Consider the following 19,753-nt stretch of genomic DNA (forward strand, 5'->3'; position numbering starts at 1 on the left):
TAACCAAGATAAACTATAGGACAGTACTTCACATGTGCAGAGAGGCCATGAATTTCTTCTCAAATGAGTCGGGTTCAGCAGCTATTTATATTTTTAGGCAATAAATATGCATATATGCATAAATATAAATTCCTGTAAATATTACAGGAAGATGGTACTTCATGGTATAAATGAAATCTTACATAAAGCTGCAAAACTTGTCACTGATATCATCTGTCATTTGGCAGACATACAAACTTGTTCAATAATAAAAAATGCATATCAGCACAGTTAGCAAACTTCTGTACATATCTCTGGCATTTTGCACTTGGATCAATTGTGATTCAGTATTCCATAGTCACCTCAGAGGTCATGAATGGCTCCTCAGATGAGAGGGTTGCTTGGTAAAACAAAAATAAATTTTTATTGGCAATATTATGAAAGTATGGCTTATATTCAGAAAGATTAGTTGTGTAAAACCTTACCATAACATTAGAAGTGCTTCTCTTCCCTGCTGCACTATCCTTTATATGAGGGAGAGTGCCTGCCAAGCGACATGACATAGGCCAGTATACAAAAGACTTCAGTGGCTAGGGTGCATGGTACATTGGACGTAGGCCATAAAAGTGACATGTGCATGCACCATCCTCAGAACTGAGTGCTCCAGGGAGAATGCTTGAGAAATAGGTATGTAAGCTAGGTATAACCAAATAAGAACAAGTGCAGGGGAGTGGAGGAAGGGATAGAATACTGCAACAGAGAAGATGAAGAAATCAAGGCCCTATCACCCACAGCATCATCTACAGGGTTGACAGGTGAGGGTGTTCCGTTGTGATGTGTGTTTAGGTCCACTCTTTGGGGTAACTTGTGGTGATTGCCCTTAGCTAAACGCAGGAGTAAGGGGAACCAATGTTATCTTGGCCAAAAGGGGGTCACCATCAAGATTTTCGGTCTGTCCTACTGTGTCTTTAGTAGGACTTTTGGAATGAGAGGTAGGGGAGAGAATACATACAGAAACATCCCTCTCTATGAAAAACTGAGTGCTTCCACTTTTCAGACCAGAGAGTGTGGGTCTCAGTCATAAAACTGAGGAAGTTGTCCGTTCATGGTGGAGGCAAAGAGATCTACTTGTGGAGTATCCCATCGGTGGATAATATCTAAGAACAAGTCCCTGTGAAGCATCCATTGGTGGGGTTGTGTTTTAGACCTGCTCAATGTATCTGCCAATACACTCAAGCTTGAGGAAATGTATACTGCCTAAAGGTGTGTCTGCAATTTGACTGCCGGCTCCCACACTTGCAGGGTTAGCCTGCACAGGAGACCAGACTTGGTCCCCCCCATTTGTTCACATACCAGAGGACTGTCATGTTGTCTATGAAAATTTTTAAGGGTCCTGGAATCAGTAGAGACTGAAAGGCCTGGAGTGCCAACAGCAGTTATCCCATTTCTTTTATGATGATGTGATCCTTTATTTGCCACGGTGACCAGGTGCCTTGTGCTTTCTTGGAGCCTAAGGCTTCTCCCCCAACCTGTATCTGAGGCGTCTGTGTACATCTCTTGTATTGGTGAAAGAGAATGAAGTGGGAGGCTTGGGTTGGTGGAGAGTTGTTGAACCCACCAGGTTATTTCCCTTTTCAGGCAGGGAAGAAGGGGAATTTGGAACTCCAGTGGGTGTGCATGTTTTGTCCACACTGATTTCAGGAACCACTGCAATTTCCTCATGTGCATTTTTGCCAAAGGGAACAAAGGGATGGTGGATGACATGAAGCCCAGGGTTCTGAGAAAGGTTCTGGCTGATATGTGTGAGAGAGGGTTGAGGCTTTCAAAGAAAACACAGAGCTCTTGAGCCTTCTGAATTGGAAGGGAAACCTTCATGGGGACTGTTTGGATCCTGCATCCCAGGAAAATGTGCTCCTGTGAAGGGGGAGAGAAAATATTTTTAGGTAATTTACAGTTAATTACAGGGAAAAAAGGATGGAAATTTTGTGGCTGATATTTGGCTCTAGTGCCTCTGGACTGACTGCTTGGATAAGAAGCTCATACAACTTTGGGAAAACCTGGATGCCCTGCTGTCTGCAGAATGCCAGAACTGGTGCCAGGCATTTTGTGAATAAGCTTGGGGTAGTAAGAAAGACCAAAGGGCAAAGTTAAAAACTGAAAGCGCCCAAAGGCTACACAGAACCTTAAATATTTTCTGTAACTGGGAAGAAATGGAATGTGAAGGTAGGTGTCCTTTATGTCTATGGAGGCCATAAAGGCTTGAGGTAAGATCAGAGGGAAAATAGTTTGTAATGTGAGCATCCTGAAGGTGGGTACTTTCAGGTAGCTGTTGAGGAAGGAAAGATCTAAGATGGTCTCTCTAGGGACCTTCTTTCTTTGGAACTGGAAACATCTTGGAATAAAACCCTTTGCCTCTTTGATGAATAGGGACATGTTGAATGGTACCTTGATCCAACAGGTTTTGCAACACCTGTGGAAACACTGGAAGTTGTTCTTTGGATGGTTGGGGAATGTCCCTGAAAGGAGGTAGAGACTCCCAAACCATGAAGAACCCATTTTTATGATGGAAAGCACCCAAGAGTCTTGAGTAATGTTTTCTCAAGCTGGACCTGAAAGAGAAAGGCGAAGGGAAAGTGGTGGGGTGATTTGGAGTACAAATAGTCAAATGGACCCTAGCCTGTCTGGAAAGGGCTGTTTTTGTGGTGGGGCAGCTTACTGAGGAGCACAAAATAATTGTTGTCTTCGTTTGAGGAGGCCTGGATTGTCTTCTAACAAAGACATGCTTAGAAGAGTAGATTATCTGGAATTCTGGGACAGGGGATTCCAGGAGTTAAGTCCTGCATCTCTTTACCCTTCTCCTGAAAAGCTTTAAACAGGTTAGTAGCCACAGGGCCAAACAGGACTGAATTGTGCAGAGGAGCATCCATCAATTTGGAACTGATATCCTCTGGTAAGGGTTGGAGTGTTAACCATGCAAGTCTTCAAAGGACAGATCCTTAGTCAGCTACCCTAGTGGAAGCCTCTGCAGCATCACAGCTACATTTTATTGAGTGGCGGGTGACCTGAGAGGTTGCACACAACAAGGGCATAGCCAGAGATTTATTATCAGAATCAGGCAAATCTGAAATGATTTTAAACAACTGGGACAAGAGCTCTAGACAGTATTTTGTCATGTGGGTTTGGTAGTTGATTGCCCTAAAGGCAAGGTTGGTGGACATATACACTTTTTCCCCCAGTCCCTCCAAATGTCTCCTGTCCTTGTCAGAAGGAAGCAGGAGGTTGAGGGAAGAAGCCTAGTGGGCTTGTCTGAAGCCACAGTGATGACCAACTGGGCCAGATGAGAGTGCTTTGAATAAAAACTTGCAGTCTACAGGCACCTTATAAAATGTGTTTTTTGGGGTACTGGGGGTTGTGAATCTGGAATTTTGCTTGAAAATGCAAATGCATCTAAGAATGCAGGAAGGATGGGGAGACAGCTGAGGGGACTGGGGATGTCCACCTGTAGTAAGTCATAGTAGTGCTTTTGAACATCTGACATTTCAGTGCTTTCCCACTTGAAATGTTCCTGCATCTTGGTCAAGGTGTCACCTAAAGGAAATTTCCTCTGCTGGTGAATCAGCCCCATTAAAGTCTTCCTCTGAGGAAGCATAATCTATTGGGATGGGGTCTGTGTTGAGTAGGCCAGTGACTCATCATCAGAAGTCTGTCCCTCTTCTGAAGAGGTTTCTTCCCTGACCCTCTTTTGAGGTAATGCAGTCCAGGGACAGGTAGGTACAGTAACCCCTGGTGGGGGTCTAAGGGACATGAGAGCATTAAAAATACTCCACGAGAAAGCCTGTCAATCCTTTTCAGGATCAGAAGGTGGAGAAACATGTTTATCCTTTTGTTTCTTTTTGCTAGGAATATCAACTCTATGTAGAGAAAGTGAGTCAGACGTAGGCCTACACTGAATTATGTCTGAGTCCACTTCCTCCTTAACTAGAATAGTCAGGATCCCCTTAGGGATTTTAGTAATTATGAGTCTGGTTTCCCCTTTGTTGTCTATACTGGACTCCTGCAGTACCTCCAAGGATGTGCTGTTATCCTGCTCCAAGGCAACCTCCATTATGGGTTCAACCTGTGGATCAGATGATGGCCCTCTTCGTACCTCTGAACTAGCGATCGTGTCTGGGAAGACGTCTGGTACTGGAGGTGCAGCTGAAGCTGCCAGCCCAGGTTTCGTGGCCTTACAATTCACAAAGGACTTGGCCTCTGACCCTGAGGGACTCTCCATCTTTTTAACAATAAGTTTTAACAGCTGGTTTTCTAAGTAGATGGAAAGAGAATTCTGCCTACTTCTTAAGGTTTTGGGAACAAAGGATTGGTAAACTGGGCAAGCCTTTTGGTAGTCTGTAGGCCCATGATAGAAAAGGCAGTGTTGGTGGTTGTTTTTATGTGGAACCTGACAACCACATTGGCATCAGCCATTCTTGCATGAAATTAAACCCTACACACAACCAAATAGTATAAAAAGGATTCCCCAATGGGGCACTCATCTGAGACGCTGAAACTGAAAATTCTCTGGTGAGTAGACCGTATATACGGAAACGTGTTCTGTCTGGCGGCAAAGAAATTCTGAGGATGGTGCATGTGTATGTGCGTTGCTTTTATGGCCTATGCCCAATAGGAGTCTATGTGCAATGTACCATGCACCCTATGCACTAAAGTCTTTTGTATACTGGCCAACAATGGGTTACTTGGCAGGCAATCTCCCTCATGTAAACAATACTACAACAGCAGAACAGAAGGACATCTACATTAATAACTTCAACCAGAGAGTATTTACATGGGGCTCCATGGTATCAACAAACTATAGAGAATGCCTAAAAAACTTTGCACTGCTAGTTGGTGTCTATCTAGCACAGTGTGGCAGATATTTAGATTTGTCCATTAAATATTCAGATATGCACAGTACAGATAATTATGCAAACATCATAGAAATGGAGTGTCACCTACAAATCTAGTTTGCAGCCAAATGAAGATCACATCTGCCTAAACAAAAGTCATACTGATAGCTGAGGATTGTCTACTGTGGTTACAGAGATGTATTAATACTTGTTTGCATAATTAGTAAACGTTTTTATCAACAAATTATTTTTTAAATATAAAATTATTTTGTCTGGCTGGCATATTAATATCACTGTTGTGAAGAAGACTGTGTACTGAATAACTTTTGCATTTTAAATTTTTTTTGTAAAATTAATGAAGGCTTACCAAAATTTTCCAAGTTTCAGAAAAAAATCTAAGTTTACACCAAAACAAGATAAGTTATGAATGCAAGTGTTGTTCAACATTTGAATATCTACAAAATGAGTGATTTTTACTTTATACATGTCTCTTTTTTTAGTGTTTACAAATAAGTAAGGGGAGGTACCATAGTTCTCATTAATAAAAATGCTGAACAATGTTTTCAAAATTATAGCAGAAATATGTCTACAGAATAAGATGCATTACTTACACAGATCTTAGTTATTACTGGCCAGAAAATGCTGACAAGCATGAATATAAATTTAAAGCAGGCCAGTTAAAATGCATACTTATTTCATCACACAAAAAAAGTTACATATGAAATCTTAATACATTATAAAAAATGATGTATTTTAGCTACCAATAGAAGCAAAAAAGAAAAAAATGCTCTGAATCTGTACGGTTTCCTTAAATGCACTTTTTTCACAATTTTTCTGCTACATAACTTAAATATCTGATTATCAGCTGTGCTCTGACTTACCGTGTACAATGAAATACAACTCCAATTAAGCTTGTATAGCTGCTTGAGGTAATAGGCAACAATACAAACTACACAAGTTACTGCAGTCATCCATAAAAAATACATACCACTTGCATAAACACATAGGTTGCAAGGCTATTACACAAAATACATACAAAACATCAGTAAAGGGAAGCCAAAGATAAAGCAGCTGAATCATGCATACAATAAGCCTATTAAGCATTTATTTCTTGAAAGAAAGTCTTGTTTTGATGCATAAAACCAAAAGCGTTAACAGATGGCGCACTGAGAAAAAGTCCAAACTAAATGTTAAGATATACAGTATTATCTCCTTTGTTTAACAACAAATTGTGCCACCTACTTCATCAATGGCACCCAACTCTCCAATGAGCCCGTCATTAAACACCTTAAGGTTACAATTGATGGCTTCCTCTCCTTTGATCACCATGTAGCAACTATAGTAAGGAAATCCTTCTATATATCACAAGTAATCACCAAGGCCATCTCTTCCAAGGCCAAGTTTGTCACGGTTTCCCTGTAATGTGTCCTGGTTAGATCCATTATAGAACACATTCCGTCCTTTGGCATATATTTCATTAGACATATGAAAAACCTGAAAGACCACAGAGGTCCCTAACAAAAAAGAATCCTGGAGTTCAAAATTCTTAGCCATCACAGGAAAGGGCACAGTCACTCTCCCGGTATTCAGTATCATATAGATTCTTGAGGGAAGAACTATTTCTTGCTTTCCATGCTCTCAGGGTTCCCAATATCAAATACCTCCTTTCTCTTAATGTGTGATTCTAGAATAAGAGATATGAAACTACATCATGGAATAAATAAAACTAAATGGAGAGAGAAATCCATCACCCAGTGTCTCCTCTTGCTTTGGAATAGACTCCCCTTGTATATCCAGCAGTGTTATTCCATGTCTGCCTAAAAGAATAGGATAGGTAACTGAATGGGTACCCTAAAAATATATTCTGGGGACTTACAGGCCTTGCCCTCCTTGAAACAGTTTGAGGGTAGTTATTGACAGGGAACACACGGATGAACTCTGGTCTAACAGCCTTGTTCATAGGTGGTTACAGGGCTACTGACCTGAATGACTTTATAAGCCCTAGCTGTGTGTGTGTGTGTGTGTGTGTGTGTGTGTGTGTGTGTGTGTGCGTGCAATAGAATATTAGACAAACTCATTATAAAGGATATTGCTTAAACTGGAGATCTTAGTTAGCAATGACTGCCCATATCTAGGAGGGTCACAGGTGAAATCCCCAGCAGGAATTTAGTTTCCCATCCAGTCATCCAGGCTATGCTTAAACAGGGTCATAGAGTGGCTTTGTTTGATGTGAAGTGATAGCCTATTCCAGAGGAGTGGCAATCTCTCAAACACACATCTGTCTCTCCCGTAGGTCTTATTTATGTCACAGGCCAGGTTAAGGTCCCTGGAGTGGGTGGCCCTTGTCCCATTTGACTTGCGGATGTGCATTTCCATTAGGTTTGGATCCGAGATTGCTCTGTAGGCCAGGCACAAGTCTCACCTAAGTAGTCTGTATGCTACTGAGTACAGTGACAGTGACTTCAGTCTGTTAAGGTATGACATGCTGGAGACCCTGAATTTTCTTGGCTATAAATCTCTGAGGACTCTGCGACTCCACAAACATCAACATCCTCCAGGTTGAAGTGTGTTTCCAGAGAATGCCGTTTCTGATTTAATCTCCTAGCGTTTAAGCAGCATAACCTTTAATTTATTTGAGAGTGATATTTTCACATTGGAAATTTTGTTCTTAAGAACTTGCCTAAAAAGGCACTATGGGGGAGGTAGGTGCCTTAGCCAGTAACTGAAAGCCTACAGGTGAAGACCATCTCTGGCAAAGCAATGGGGTCTATCAACCATGTCATTCCAGGCTGACAGGAACCAGGTCCCCTCAGAATGACACCAGAAACTAAGCCAACTGTTGAAGTCAATCATTTTTTGTTTATATTACGGTATCATCCTAGGTGAGGATAGAATGCTGCTCAAGGCTTGGGACATACCCGCTTGGAACACATATTCAGAGAGCTCAATCATGTCTCTCTTCATATAGTCCAGTGAGGTACGTCTCAAGTCAAATCACACCAACATAAACTATGACAGAATCATAATGGTACTTGTAGAGAGACTTGAGTGCATGTGCAATCTGATAGATCCTGGCATCCAATAGACAGCTGACCATAACCTTCTTGTCCAGCCTGGTGAGTGGAACATCTGTGTGTGTCACACTGGAGTCACCTACGACTAAAATATTTGGTTTAGATTTGCTTTACCTTAGGGGCTTATTTGGTGAGACACTGGTGCTTGTCTTTGAGTGTTGTAGGTTGCTTGCATTAGGTGTAGCATTGTTTGTGTTTGAAAGGTCTCCACGTACGATGGTTTACGTGTTGAGTGCATGGTTTGCGTTGGTGTAGCATGTCAGCTCACAACCTGTTCAGTGTTACTGTTCTGTGTGAGAGAGAGCAAGGATTCCAGATTATTAGTGTAGATGCATCTCTCACAAATTTTACTTGGGTGATTCAGGAGTAGAGGGTTGTCAGTGTACATGAGGGAGTTGCTACACTGCCTCAGGATACCCATGTTAATCAGGCTGGCAGGAGAAATGGAGGAAAACTAGACATCCATAGTGCTAGGTTAAATCCTGTTTTCACAGTGAGGAGAGAAAATGGAGGGGTGTGGTTTAACTGGGTATGAAATGCTCATATAAACAAAATACACTTTTCCTACATGCGCTACTGGTATTTTTTCAGTTCTTTTTCATTAGTTTCCTGTGCCCTCTGATTTTGAGGCATGCTGCCTTCAGTGACTGAACAGCTGGTACTAAAATGATACTACTCACAAAATGCAGTTGGCTGGCAATGTACAATTAGCATACGTTGTGATGTACAAGAAAATGATTTCACATTCACTCAGCACTGAAGACGACATTTACAAATTATTTACAAGACAGACACATTCCTACCTAGTGCATACAAATTATTTGCAAGACAGACACATTCCTACCTGGTGCATAGAAATTATTTACAAGACAGACATTTCTACCTGTTACATCTGGCTTCATATTGAGAATTTACCTGGTGAGCATTTGCTTTTCTGCAGCGGACTGTGAGGCATATCTGGCATTGGTTCTGATAAGGTCCGTTTGTGCATACTTGTCAATGGTGCAGGGGGAAGCCTCTTCTTTGATGTTGCGCTGTGAAAGGAAGACGGTGTTGTGGTGGGAGGAGGAGGGGGTGGTACACTGGGGGCTGTTAATAAAGCAACATGTTTAACAAAGTTTTCTTTAGAATAAGCATTTCCTCCAAATACATTACATCTTTAAACAGCATAATATGAATAGTTATAACACCATTTAGTATGCAAAAAAAAAAAAAATTATGGTATACATCCTGGTTTCAAATATTTTTAGTGAGGAACTGTAACTGCAATATCAAAAGAAACATTCTTTTGTCTTTTAGTTTTACTAAAGCGATGATCATATGGTGTTCATAAGAATATTTGTAGGTGATGCAGAAAAGTGCAGTCAGTGTGTGCAGATTACATGTAGCAAAATGCCAACCAATTTGTTATAACAGAAAGCAAGCAACCACACAAAATTAAAATCAGCAATAAATAATGCACAGTGTAAGACAATAGCATACAACAAGAAATTCCTCAACAAATTCAGTAATAAGTACTATAAGGGCTGTAGCCAGCTTTCCATTGTAGGAACAAGACATCAGACTATGTCTTTAACAAGCAATCAGTGGAGGATGCCCATTGGATGCTGGTGAGACCTAATGATTCTAGACAGATGCTCTCATCCAGGTTGGAAGCTGTAGTATATACGACTGCAGAAATGTACTTACTACGGGCTCTGATGCAGTGGCCTCTTGATTTATGCAAGTGAGTGTATACAAATGTGATGGTAAGGTTAATTAGGAGGATATGTGAAAGATCACAGGCAAGAATTAAAGTGAGAGGGTTCCTCTCCAATAACTTGTGTTTGAACAGAGGAACCATGCAGGGGTGTCCTCTTTCCTCTTTGTTATTCACTCTATTTACAACCACTGAAAATGAAAATAAAGAACTCAGAAATTCAAGGATATAACTGGTAGGGTAATCAAGAAATGTTGTCTTTATTTGCAGATTAAACTATTTTGTACCCGATTAATCCAAAAAAGGACATTTTGGAGTGTGGAACATTTTGAGACAGTTTCAAGTCTTTTCAGGATATAAAATTAATGAAGATAAAAGAAAAACTACATTAATAAATTATATACCCACACACAAATTGATTTAGCAATACCCAGATCTATGGGGACACAAAAAATATGAATTATTTATGAAAATGGATTAAAATACTTCTGTTGTGGCAGCTAAGAAAAGGTAGGACAAGGCTAAACAAAAGATAATATAAATACTGAGGAGCTGAAACCTCTTGCTTATGGATATGGATAGTAAGGTGCCAGCAGTGAAAATGTTTATAGTCCTTTTAGTTTGACATACAAGTCAGGTATATTTTTTACCAACCAGATAAGTTGCAAACAAGGATTAATAAAGAGTTGAAAGAATTTATCTGGGAGTTGAAGATGACAAGAATTAAGTGGGATAAGCTGATCCTCCCAAAAGAATGGCTATTTTAGAGCCAAGTAGTTAAGGCTCACATACACAATGCAAGCAGAAGGTTACAATTCAAAATAGAAAGGGATGATGATGAAGTGTTGGTGTGTGTGTGTGTGTGTGTGTGTGGGGGGGGGTTCAAGAAATAAGGAGAGATCGAATTTTAGATGCAGATCTTTGAGGAGAATAACAACCACCAAAGCACATTATACTCAAAGCTGCAGAAAGTATCCTAAAAATTAAGCCAGCATGGGAATGGAGAAAGAAAAATTTGCCAATAGGGATAACTGCAAATAGGAGTACAGAAAACAGCCAAGGGGGGGGGGTGGAATTTACTGGAGAAAACTGGCAAAGGAACCAAGATATTTGGAACAAACTACTAGAGAGGGAAATGTAACAGAGTGGAATGAGGCCGAGTAGTAGTTTGGACAGCAGGTTAAAGTTGGTCTTCCTTTGCCAGGGACTGATATCAGCATACAGGAAAACAGAGAGGGATGGAGAGTCATAAGTGAAAGACTTGTTCTAACAGAGTTTTTAGTTGAATCTACAGCAGAAGTTGCTGAGAAAATGGGGACAATTAGTAGAGCATACAGAATACTGCATGACAACAATAAGACTCAAAGGAGAGTAGAAAAGATTAGGATGAGAGAGTGGAACAGCGTACAAGGGAACATTTGGATGACATATGTATGTAAGGCTCGCAAGTATGCAACACAGTCCATAACGTTTAGGGTTTAGGTATTTTCATTCTCGAAGCAGACTTCAAGGATTTTTCCTCAGACAGATAACAAATGCTGGAGGGTGTGATGGGGAAGAAAAAGAGAACTGGGAACACTTTTTTTGGAGGGGGGTGCAATGAGCTGGCAGATTTTAAAAATTCCTCACAGAATACTCCATCAGAAATTTTGGGGAACCAATGGTTGTACCTGTAAGGAAACGTTTTTGAGCTGGGACACAGGATTTCAATTGCCTACACACAGTAAGGCCTTGTTAAGTTTAATTCTACTGGTGGTCAAAAAGCAACTACTAGAAAATGGAAATTAAAATGTACACCAACTGTATTTGAAGTACTGAATATTGTAAAAGTGGAACAAATAATGGGAAATGGGATGTTTAGAAAAGGGAAAGAATATTACATCAAAATAAATGGAATTAGTGAGAATATACAAGCAAAATAATGTTCAGGAGGAGCAGTGAAGCTGAAGAAAGGACAGGAATTGAGAAATTTAAGTGATGTTACATTGATAACTGTATAAAGGAATACATGTAAGGTACAGTGGATATAAAAGGTGTACACACCCCTGTTAAAATGCCAGGTTTTTGGGATATAAAAAAATTAGATCACAATAAATCATTTCAAAACATGAAAAAATGAAAACTCTGTTGGGGAAAAATAAAAATAAAAAATGTACAATAAGCTGGTTACATAAATGTACACACCCTTAAACTAATACTTTGTTGAAGCACCTTTTGATTTAATTACAGCATTCAGTCTTTTGGGTAGGAGTCTATCAGCATGGCATACCTTGACTTGGCAATATTTTACCATTCTTCCTTGCAAAAGCATCCCAAGTCTTTCACATTGCAAGGGCATCTCTTGTGCACAGCCCTCTTTCAGGTCACCCCACAGATTTTCTATTGGATTTAGGTCTGGGTTCTGGCTGGTCCATTCCAAAACTTTTCTTCTGGTGAAGCCATTCTTTTGTTGATTTGGATGTTTGCTTGGTGTCATCATCATGTTGAAAAGTGAAATTCCTCTTCATCTCTGGCTTTCTAGCAGATGCCTGAAGGTTTTGGGCCAAAAGTGACTGATATTTGGAACTGTTCATAATTCCCTCACCTTGACTAAAGCCCCAGTTCAAGCTGAAGAAAAGCAACCCCAAAGCATGATACTGCCACCACCATGCTTCACCGTGGGGATGGTGTTCTTTTGGTGATGCGAAGTGTTGCTTTTGCACCAAATGTACCTTTTGGAATTGTGGCCAAAAGGTTCAACCTTGGTCTCATCAGACCATAACTCATTTCCCACATGCTTTTGGGATACTTGATGTATTGTTTTGCAAATTTTAGCCAGGCTTGGATGTTTTTCTGTGTAAGAAAAGGCTTCTGTCTTGCAACCCTACCCCACAGCCCAGACATATGGGGAATATGGAAGATTGTCGTCACGTAGTACACAACGAGTACTTGCTAGAAATTCCTGCAACTCCTTCAGTGTTGCTGTAGGTCGCTTGGTGGCCTCCCTGACCAGTTTTCTTATTGTCTTTTCATCAATTTTGGAGGAACGTCCAGTTCTTTGCAATGTCACTGTTGTCCCATATTTCCTCCAATTTGTGATGACTGTCTTCACTGCGTTCCATGGTATATCCAATGCTGTGCAAATTTATTTGTACCCTTCTTCTGAGACCTTTCAATGAGATTCCTTTGATGCTTTGTAAGCTCTCTGCGAACCATGTCTTTTGCTGTAGCAGGCAACTGAGTAAATGTCAGGAAAATCCTACTAGGACAGCTGAACTTTATTTGGGGTTAATCAGAGTCACTTTAAATAATGGTAGGTGTGTACCCAAGAAGACTGAATGCTGTAATTAAATCAAAAAATGCTTCAACAAAGTATAAGTTTAAGGGCGTGCACACTTATGCAACCAGCTTACTGTATATTTTTTATTTTTGTAATATTTTTCCCCTAACAGATTTGTTTTTCAATTGAATTGTGCATGTTATAGGTCACATTAAAGGTGGGAAAGTTTTGAAATGATTTATTGTGGTCTCATTTTTTTATTTCACAACAACCTGGCATTTTAACAGGGGTGTGTACACTTTTTATATCCACTGTATAATGTTTGTAACTGTGAACACATTAATTTAGCTTCTTTTCTTTTATACAAATGAATGTTTTCCTGTGCCTTAAGTGTTAACTGAATAAAGGTATCAAAAATACAGGGTTTTTACAGTAAAATGTAGCTATTTAATGAGAGAAATGTAAAATTAAAAGGTGCAAGGACAGGCAGCTCAGTAAAAATAGCAAGTGAAATTACTGGAAGTGAATAAGACATAGCAGCTTTTCTGGTAATTAAATACTTTAATGCATTTACTACAACAGTGTATAATTTAATTTTATTTAAAGATGACCAGTGCACATTATGTTACTGCTAAAAGGTAATTTTTTTTGTAAGCATACAAGCTGTGTTTTCACATCTGGGTGGGGAATAAACATAACAGACAGCAATTAGTGTAAGTAACAGCACAGGCTGTATCATTAATGCCTGTGGGTGCAGCTGCCAATTTGGGACAATTGTTCCTATCAGGAGGGTTAAACTTCATTATCTGAAGGTGGACATTGTTTCTAGTGTTTTAAGTTAATAGTTTATGGTGGTGTTCTGCTGTTTTTTTTTTGCTTGAGGGTTTTCATTAAAAGAACGATATAAAGGATCAACCGGCCAAACATTAATGCATGCATGTCACATAAAAGCTGGAAATAGACATTTAAAATAGCCGTCGTATATAATAGGTGGGAATAATAACTTCTGATGATAATGGCTACTTTAAACATATTATATTAGAACTTGAATGGCCTCATAGATATAGACAAAATGATAGGAGTATTGAATTATATTAAATGCAGAGTGCAAACAGCAATACTACAGACAACATATTTGGAAAGAAGTGAGCATGTGAATTTGATAAGGGAAGGATTTCAGGACGAATATTCAACAGAATAGTGCAGACAAAAGAAAAGGGAAGTACTTATACTAATTGCTAGAGGATCTCCAACAGTGGCAGAAGAGGGGAAAATATATTAATGGTAGATTTGTGGTAGTAAGGGGCTACTGACAAGAGAGGAGGATTATGGTTACATGTATTTATATTCCACTAAAAACTGCTACTAAGGAGCTGAAGAAAATGGAGATATCAGCTTTCAGCATGGAATATTATGGGTTCAGGCCTCTGGGCAGCAGAACATTTCCCTGTGGTACATTTGGTCAGGGAAATATAGCTGAAGGGACATTCAGGTGCAGAGCAATATGGCTGTGGTGGATTCCTTTTCGGCAAAGAGTAACACACACAGCCATGCTCATAGTTTTAATAAAACAAGTGTATAGGGTCAGAAATAGTAGGGTGTGTTGTGCTCAGTGTACAGTACATGCTTCCATAACTACAATACATAGAAGTATGCTACAAAATAAAGGAGATCTTGCATGCTACTGTAGTCATATTTATACTCCAGTATACATTTTAGGTAATGTTCCCTAGACACTATAATGGGAGTAGTTGTCCACACGTACCAATTATAAAGGCATTGCCCATTGTGCACTGCACTTTTACTGCCACTGACATGCCCACTGGGAAGTCTACTGCTGATCCCTGACATACTGCCTGCTGCCTCCTTGGGGACCATGGACATTATTTTCTTCTTGTGCATTTGGTTATTGACGTTGCGGGGGCATGGCACCATACTCTTCTCTTTGCCCACAGGGAATTCACAACAGCCATTTTCTCTGCAGGTGAATGCCACTTCAGGCATGCGTTCCTAATCAAATATACCACAGGGGAAATGTCTCACTGCCCAGGCAGCTGAACCCAAATATTACTTATAGGTAGTGAATGGAACTTGAATGGAAATAGTGAGGAAGTATCGGGGGGGGGATGGGCACTGATGGGAAGATATAAGAAAAGGCGGCAGATTTCTGAAAAAAAATGTATGGAAATATTTGGTATTGAAGTTGTGAATTCAGTTGTAGGAAGCCAGAGAATTTGAATGCTATTCCACAAGGTACAGTAACTAGGCTAGACTAGACAAATTAAATTACTCAGGATCATTTGCATTTAATTGAATTTTGTGATACAAATTCAATAACTATTTCAGATCATGCACCACTAAAAACCAAGATAAAAATGTAAAGTAATGAAGTTAAAATGAGACTGATGCTTTCCCACCTACCTATTAAATATAAAGGAATTTAAGGAATGAGTAGTGGAAATTATTCAAGAATTATTAGGGAAGATAGAAATATCTTCAGGAGTTATATATAGTGAGTGGTATAAAAAAATAAAACGGTAGTAATAAAAGAGAAAGATATTCTTAAGAATTAATAGGAATTAGAGGGGGCCTGAGAAAGTATAAAGTTTTGCAGGAAAAGGAGAATCTTATAGAACACGAAGAGGTGCAAATGCAGAGTGCTAAAAAGAAAATAGAGTGTATGGAAATGTGCATAAATTTAGAAAGATTACATTATTAAGCAACTATTTTTGTAATAACTCCACAGTACAAACACTGTTAGATCAATGACTTAGAAGTAGAAAGTTGAAAGGGTTGTTGCCAATCATAGGGAGCCTATAACACGAAAAATAACCAGAGATGCTGTAGAGGTTTTAGAGACAGTTCAGAAATGCTGTGAAAATTTGTATAAAGCAGAAAAATGGAAGACTTAATTATGCCAAGTTTAGACGTACATGAGGATCAATAACTAAAAGGTAAGATCTGGAAGATTTTAACAGTATTTTAAAAGGAAGAGACGTGCCAACATCTTGGGAGAAAGCTATGGTGGCTGTATTAGCTAAGGATGGTAAGGACCCATCAGAACCAGCTTCATACAGACCATTTAATTTTAAACTATGTTTATAAAGTGTTAATTGTCTATACTAGCTAAAAGAATGGCAAATGTGTTGCCAAAATTGATACATATGGATCAAAGTGGTTTTGAGGAGGGAAAGGCAAACATTTGACTATATTAACAGTACAATGATGATCCAGAGAGAAACAGAATATAAGAAAATAACAGTGTTATTGGTGGGTCTTGATGCAGAGAAAGCATTCAACCCAGTAAGATGGAACTTTATGAGTAGTGTAAATTGAAGCACATGCATTCCTTGATACAATAATTAAGGCTAATTAGGAGGATACATGAAGGATTGGAGGCAAGAAAGAGAGTGTGAGGGGTTCCTCAGATATGTTGTGTTTGAACTGAGGAACCAGGTAGGGGTGTCCTCATTTCCTTTTGTTATTTGCTTTATATTTAGATCCATTGGCAAAGAAAATAAAGGATTCAGAAATGCAAGAACATAACTGGCATGGTAATCAGGAAAATATGGCTTTATTTCTAGATGATATTATTTTGTATCTGATAAATCCAGAAAAAGGATATCTCATAGTTTTGGAACACCGTCAGTTTAAAGTCTTTTCGGGATATAAAATTAATGAAGATAAAACAAAGTGTAGATCCGTTATGTTATACACTCTCACACAAACTGATTCAGCAATACCCACATTTATGGGGACAGAAGATTAAGTATTTAGGGGGTTGGATTAAAAAGGCTTCTGTCATGGCCGCTAAGAATGAGTGTAAAGAGACTAAATAAAATATACAAAAACTGAGAAACTGGAAGGTCTTGTTTATGGATATAAATAGTAAGAAATCAGTGAAAATGTTTTTAGTCCATTTAATCTTATATATGGGTTAAGCATATGTACACAGACAATAATTAAAGAACTAAAGAAATTTATCTCTGAGGGGAAGAGGGCAAGAGTTAAGTGGGATAAGTTGATCCTTCCAACGGAACAAGGTGGTTTAGGATTATCTAATCTGAAGGGATGTTTTAGAGCTACACACATAGATACATACCTTAGCAAAAGGTTATAATTCCAAATGGAAAGGGGTGATGATAAAGCTGGGAGGAAGTTCAAGAAATAAGGAGGGTGTGGGATTTTGGATGCAAATCCTTAAGGAGAACCACCACCATGCCGAATATTACATTCATAAAGTAGCAGAAAGTATTCTAAGAACTAACCCAACATAAGAACGGAGAAAGAAGATTTTGCTGATAGGGATGACTGTAAATAGTGGTACAGAAAATAGGCAGGGAAGGGCTGAAATTTACTGGAGAAAACCTGCAAAGGAACTAAGGTACTGGGAGCAAATAACTACAGAGGGAAAGACAATAAAGCAGAATGAAGCCAAGATGACATTTGAATGCAGACTGCCTTCTCTAACCAGGATTGATACCAGAGTATAGGCAGACAGAAAGGGCTAGGGGGACCTTAAGTGAAAGACATGCTGTGGTGGGGTTTTTAGTCAGATCGAGAACAGAAGCTGCTGTTAAAAAAGGGATTATTAGTAAGGCTAGAAATACTGCATAATAAGAATCAATCAGGGGAGGTTAGAAAAGATTACGAAGAGAGACTGGAAAGGCAACTTACGAGAGAACAGGAGGACATCTGTAAGTCCCCAAATATGCAACAAAGTCCAGAAGGTTTAGTATCATTGTTTGACAGTGTTTGCACAGGCATTTTTATACCCCAAGCAGACTTCAAAGAATTCTTCCTTAGGTAAATAGGAAATGGTGGTGTGATGGGGAAGAAAGAGGTAACTAGGAACATGCGTTTTGGGACTGTAACGAGTTGGCATGTTTTATAAATTTCCTACACAGTACTCTGTCAGAAACAGTGGGTGAGCCAATAGCTATAAAGTACACTTGTGTAAGATCTTAGAATAATATACTTTATACATGGGATATTCTACTGAGGATAGCCAAATGTCTGGCCAGTATATCAAAGTCTTTACACCGTTCCAGCATCATACAGGCATATGTTTTACTTGCAAGGTGTAAGGTACATAAGTCATGCATGGACACCTAATCCTCAGAATCGAACTGCCCCAGGAGAACTACAGCAACCCCAAAGAAAACAACATGTCCATTCCAGGAAGGAAATAAAAGGAGATCGGGATGTAAGAGGAAACTCCTCAGCCAGCAGAAAGGCAACAGAAAAATAAGAAAAGGGGCAAAAGGGAGGGACGAAATACTGAAACAGCACAGAAGGGAGGGACCAAATACTGCAACAGTGAGAAGTAGGACATCTATTTTTATGGTAACATTCTTGTACAACTGTACTATGTCCTTCCTTATCACTGCTGCAGTATTCTTGGAAAAGTACAAAAACTAGTGAAAAGTATGGGAGAAGGAAGACAGAGAAGACCCCTCCACAAAACCATGAAGGATAGCCCTGGCAAATTCCGCTCTGGCCCAGTAAATGATATCCAATTTATAATGTTTAATAAAAGTATGAACAAAAGACCAAGTAGCAACTTCCACGAGGGATCTAGTATCCAGACTCTTGAAAAAAAAGAAGCAGCTTCTCAGACAGAATTAGCATGAACAAAAGAGGAAAGCTGCCTGCCATGAAAAGAACAAAAAAAATGGCCTTAGAGATCTAGGAGATGAGATCCAGGCGCAGATCATTTGCTTAGACATTACTGAACCAAGTTACCTGGCATGAAAGGAAACAAAAAGTTGCACAGACTTGCAGATTTATTTTGCCTTATCCAAGTAGCATCTGAGATGTCTACCTAAATCCAAGGTGTGTAGTACCTTCTCGCTAGCAGATTGTGGGAAAAAAAAGGAGGAAAGATGAATAGACTGAGACAAGGACAAATCATTAACCACCATGGGCATAAATGAAGAATTATTTATAAAGAGATACACTGTCCTTGTGGAAAAACTAAAAAGAAAGAACCACAATGAAGGTTTGAAGTTCAAAAATGATCTTGGCAGAAGTAGTAGCCACCAACAATACAGTCTTCCAAGTACAATGCTGCTGGGGAGAATATAAGGCAGGCTCAAAAGGAGACTGAATCTGTTTTTCAAAAACAAAATTAAGGTCCCAAGAAGGAGGAACAGCTTTTCTTGGGAGCCTAATATGAAGGACACCTTTTAGGAATTCTTTGGCTTCAAAAGAAGAAGCCAAAGGAGGATTCAAAGGCAGGCAGAACTGGCTGACAAATAAGCTTTAACAGAACAATATCCAAACCAGTACTGAGCAATTCACACTAATACAAAAGCACTGTAGGGACCACCACAGAACAAGGAGCCAAATAGAAACTCTTCCATTTAGCCACAGGATTTTCTAGTAGTAGTGTTTTTTTTTTTTTGCCTCCTGCAAAACCTAAAGCACGTTGTCAGAAAGGTGGTGCCTAAAATGAATCAAAACCCCTATTAACCAAAGTGTCAGCTGAAGTGTGGACAAGAGAGGGTGAATGAGAGACTCCTTGTCATGTGTGAGAAGATTTATCCTGCGAGGTAATTTGTGATGCTTGGCCCTGACCAAGTGAAACAGAAGGGGAACCAGTGCTGTCTGGGCCAAAAGGGAGTTGCCAGCAAGATTCTGGGTGGGTTCCACATGACCTTGTGCAAGACCCTAGGGTGTGGAGGAAGAGGGGGATAGGGATGCAGGAACATCCCTTCCAAGAAAATGACATGGCATCCACTTTACAAGACAATGGACTTAGAACTTGAACAGAACTAAGGAAGGTGTCTGTTCAGAAGGAAATCAAAAAGACCTACTTGAGTAGTACCCCACCAATAGATAATGGCCAGTAGCA

General features: G+C 39.5%; 1 protein-coding gene across 1 annotated transcript in view; it reads right to left on the reverse strand.

Moving 5' to 3' along the window:
* The window catches only part of LOC122816264 (arf-GAP with SH3 domain, ANK repeat and PH domain-containing protein 2-like), a 1,594,524-nt gene that overhangs the window by 130,986 nt on the left and 1,443,785 nt on the right, over positions 1-19,753 (reverse strand). Inside the window, exon 23 of the mRNA XM_044089001.1 lies at positions 8,855-9,028. Within this exon, the coding sequence (XP_043944936.1) occupies positions 8,855-9,028 (174 nt within the window). The remainder of the gene's footprint in view (positions 1-8,854; positions 9,029-19,753) is intronic.

This window comes from Protopterus annectens, chromosome 12.part0 (genome assembly GCF_019279795.1).
Source record: "Protopterus annectens isolate FY-2018-M chromosome 12.part0, PAN1.0, whole genome shotgun sequence".
Taxonomy (NCBI): Eukaryota; Metazoa; Chordata; order Ceratodontiformes; family Protopteridae; genus Protopterus; species Protopterus annectens.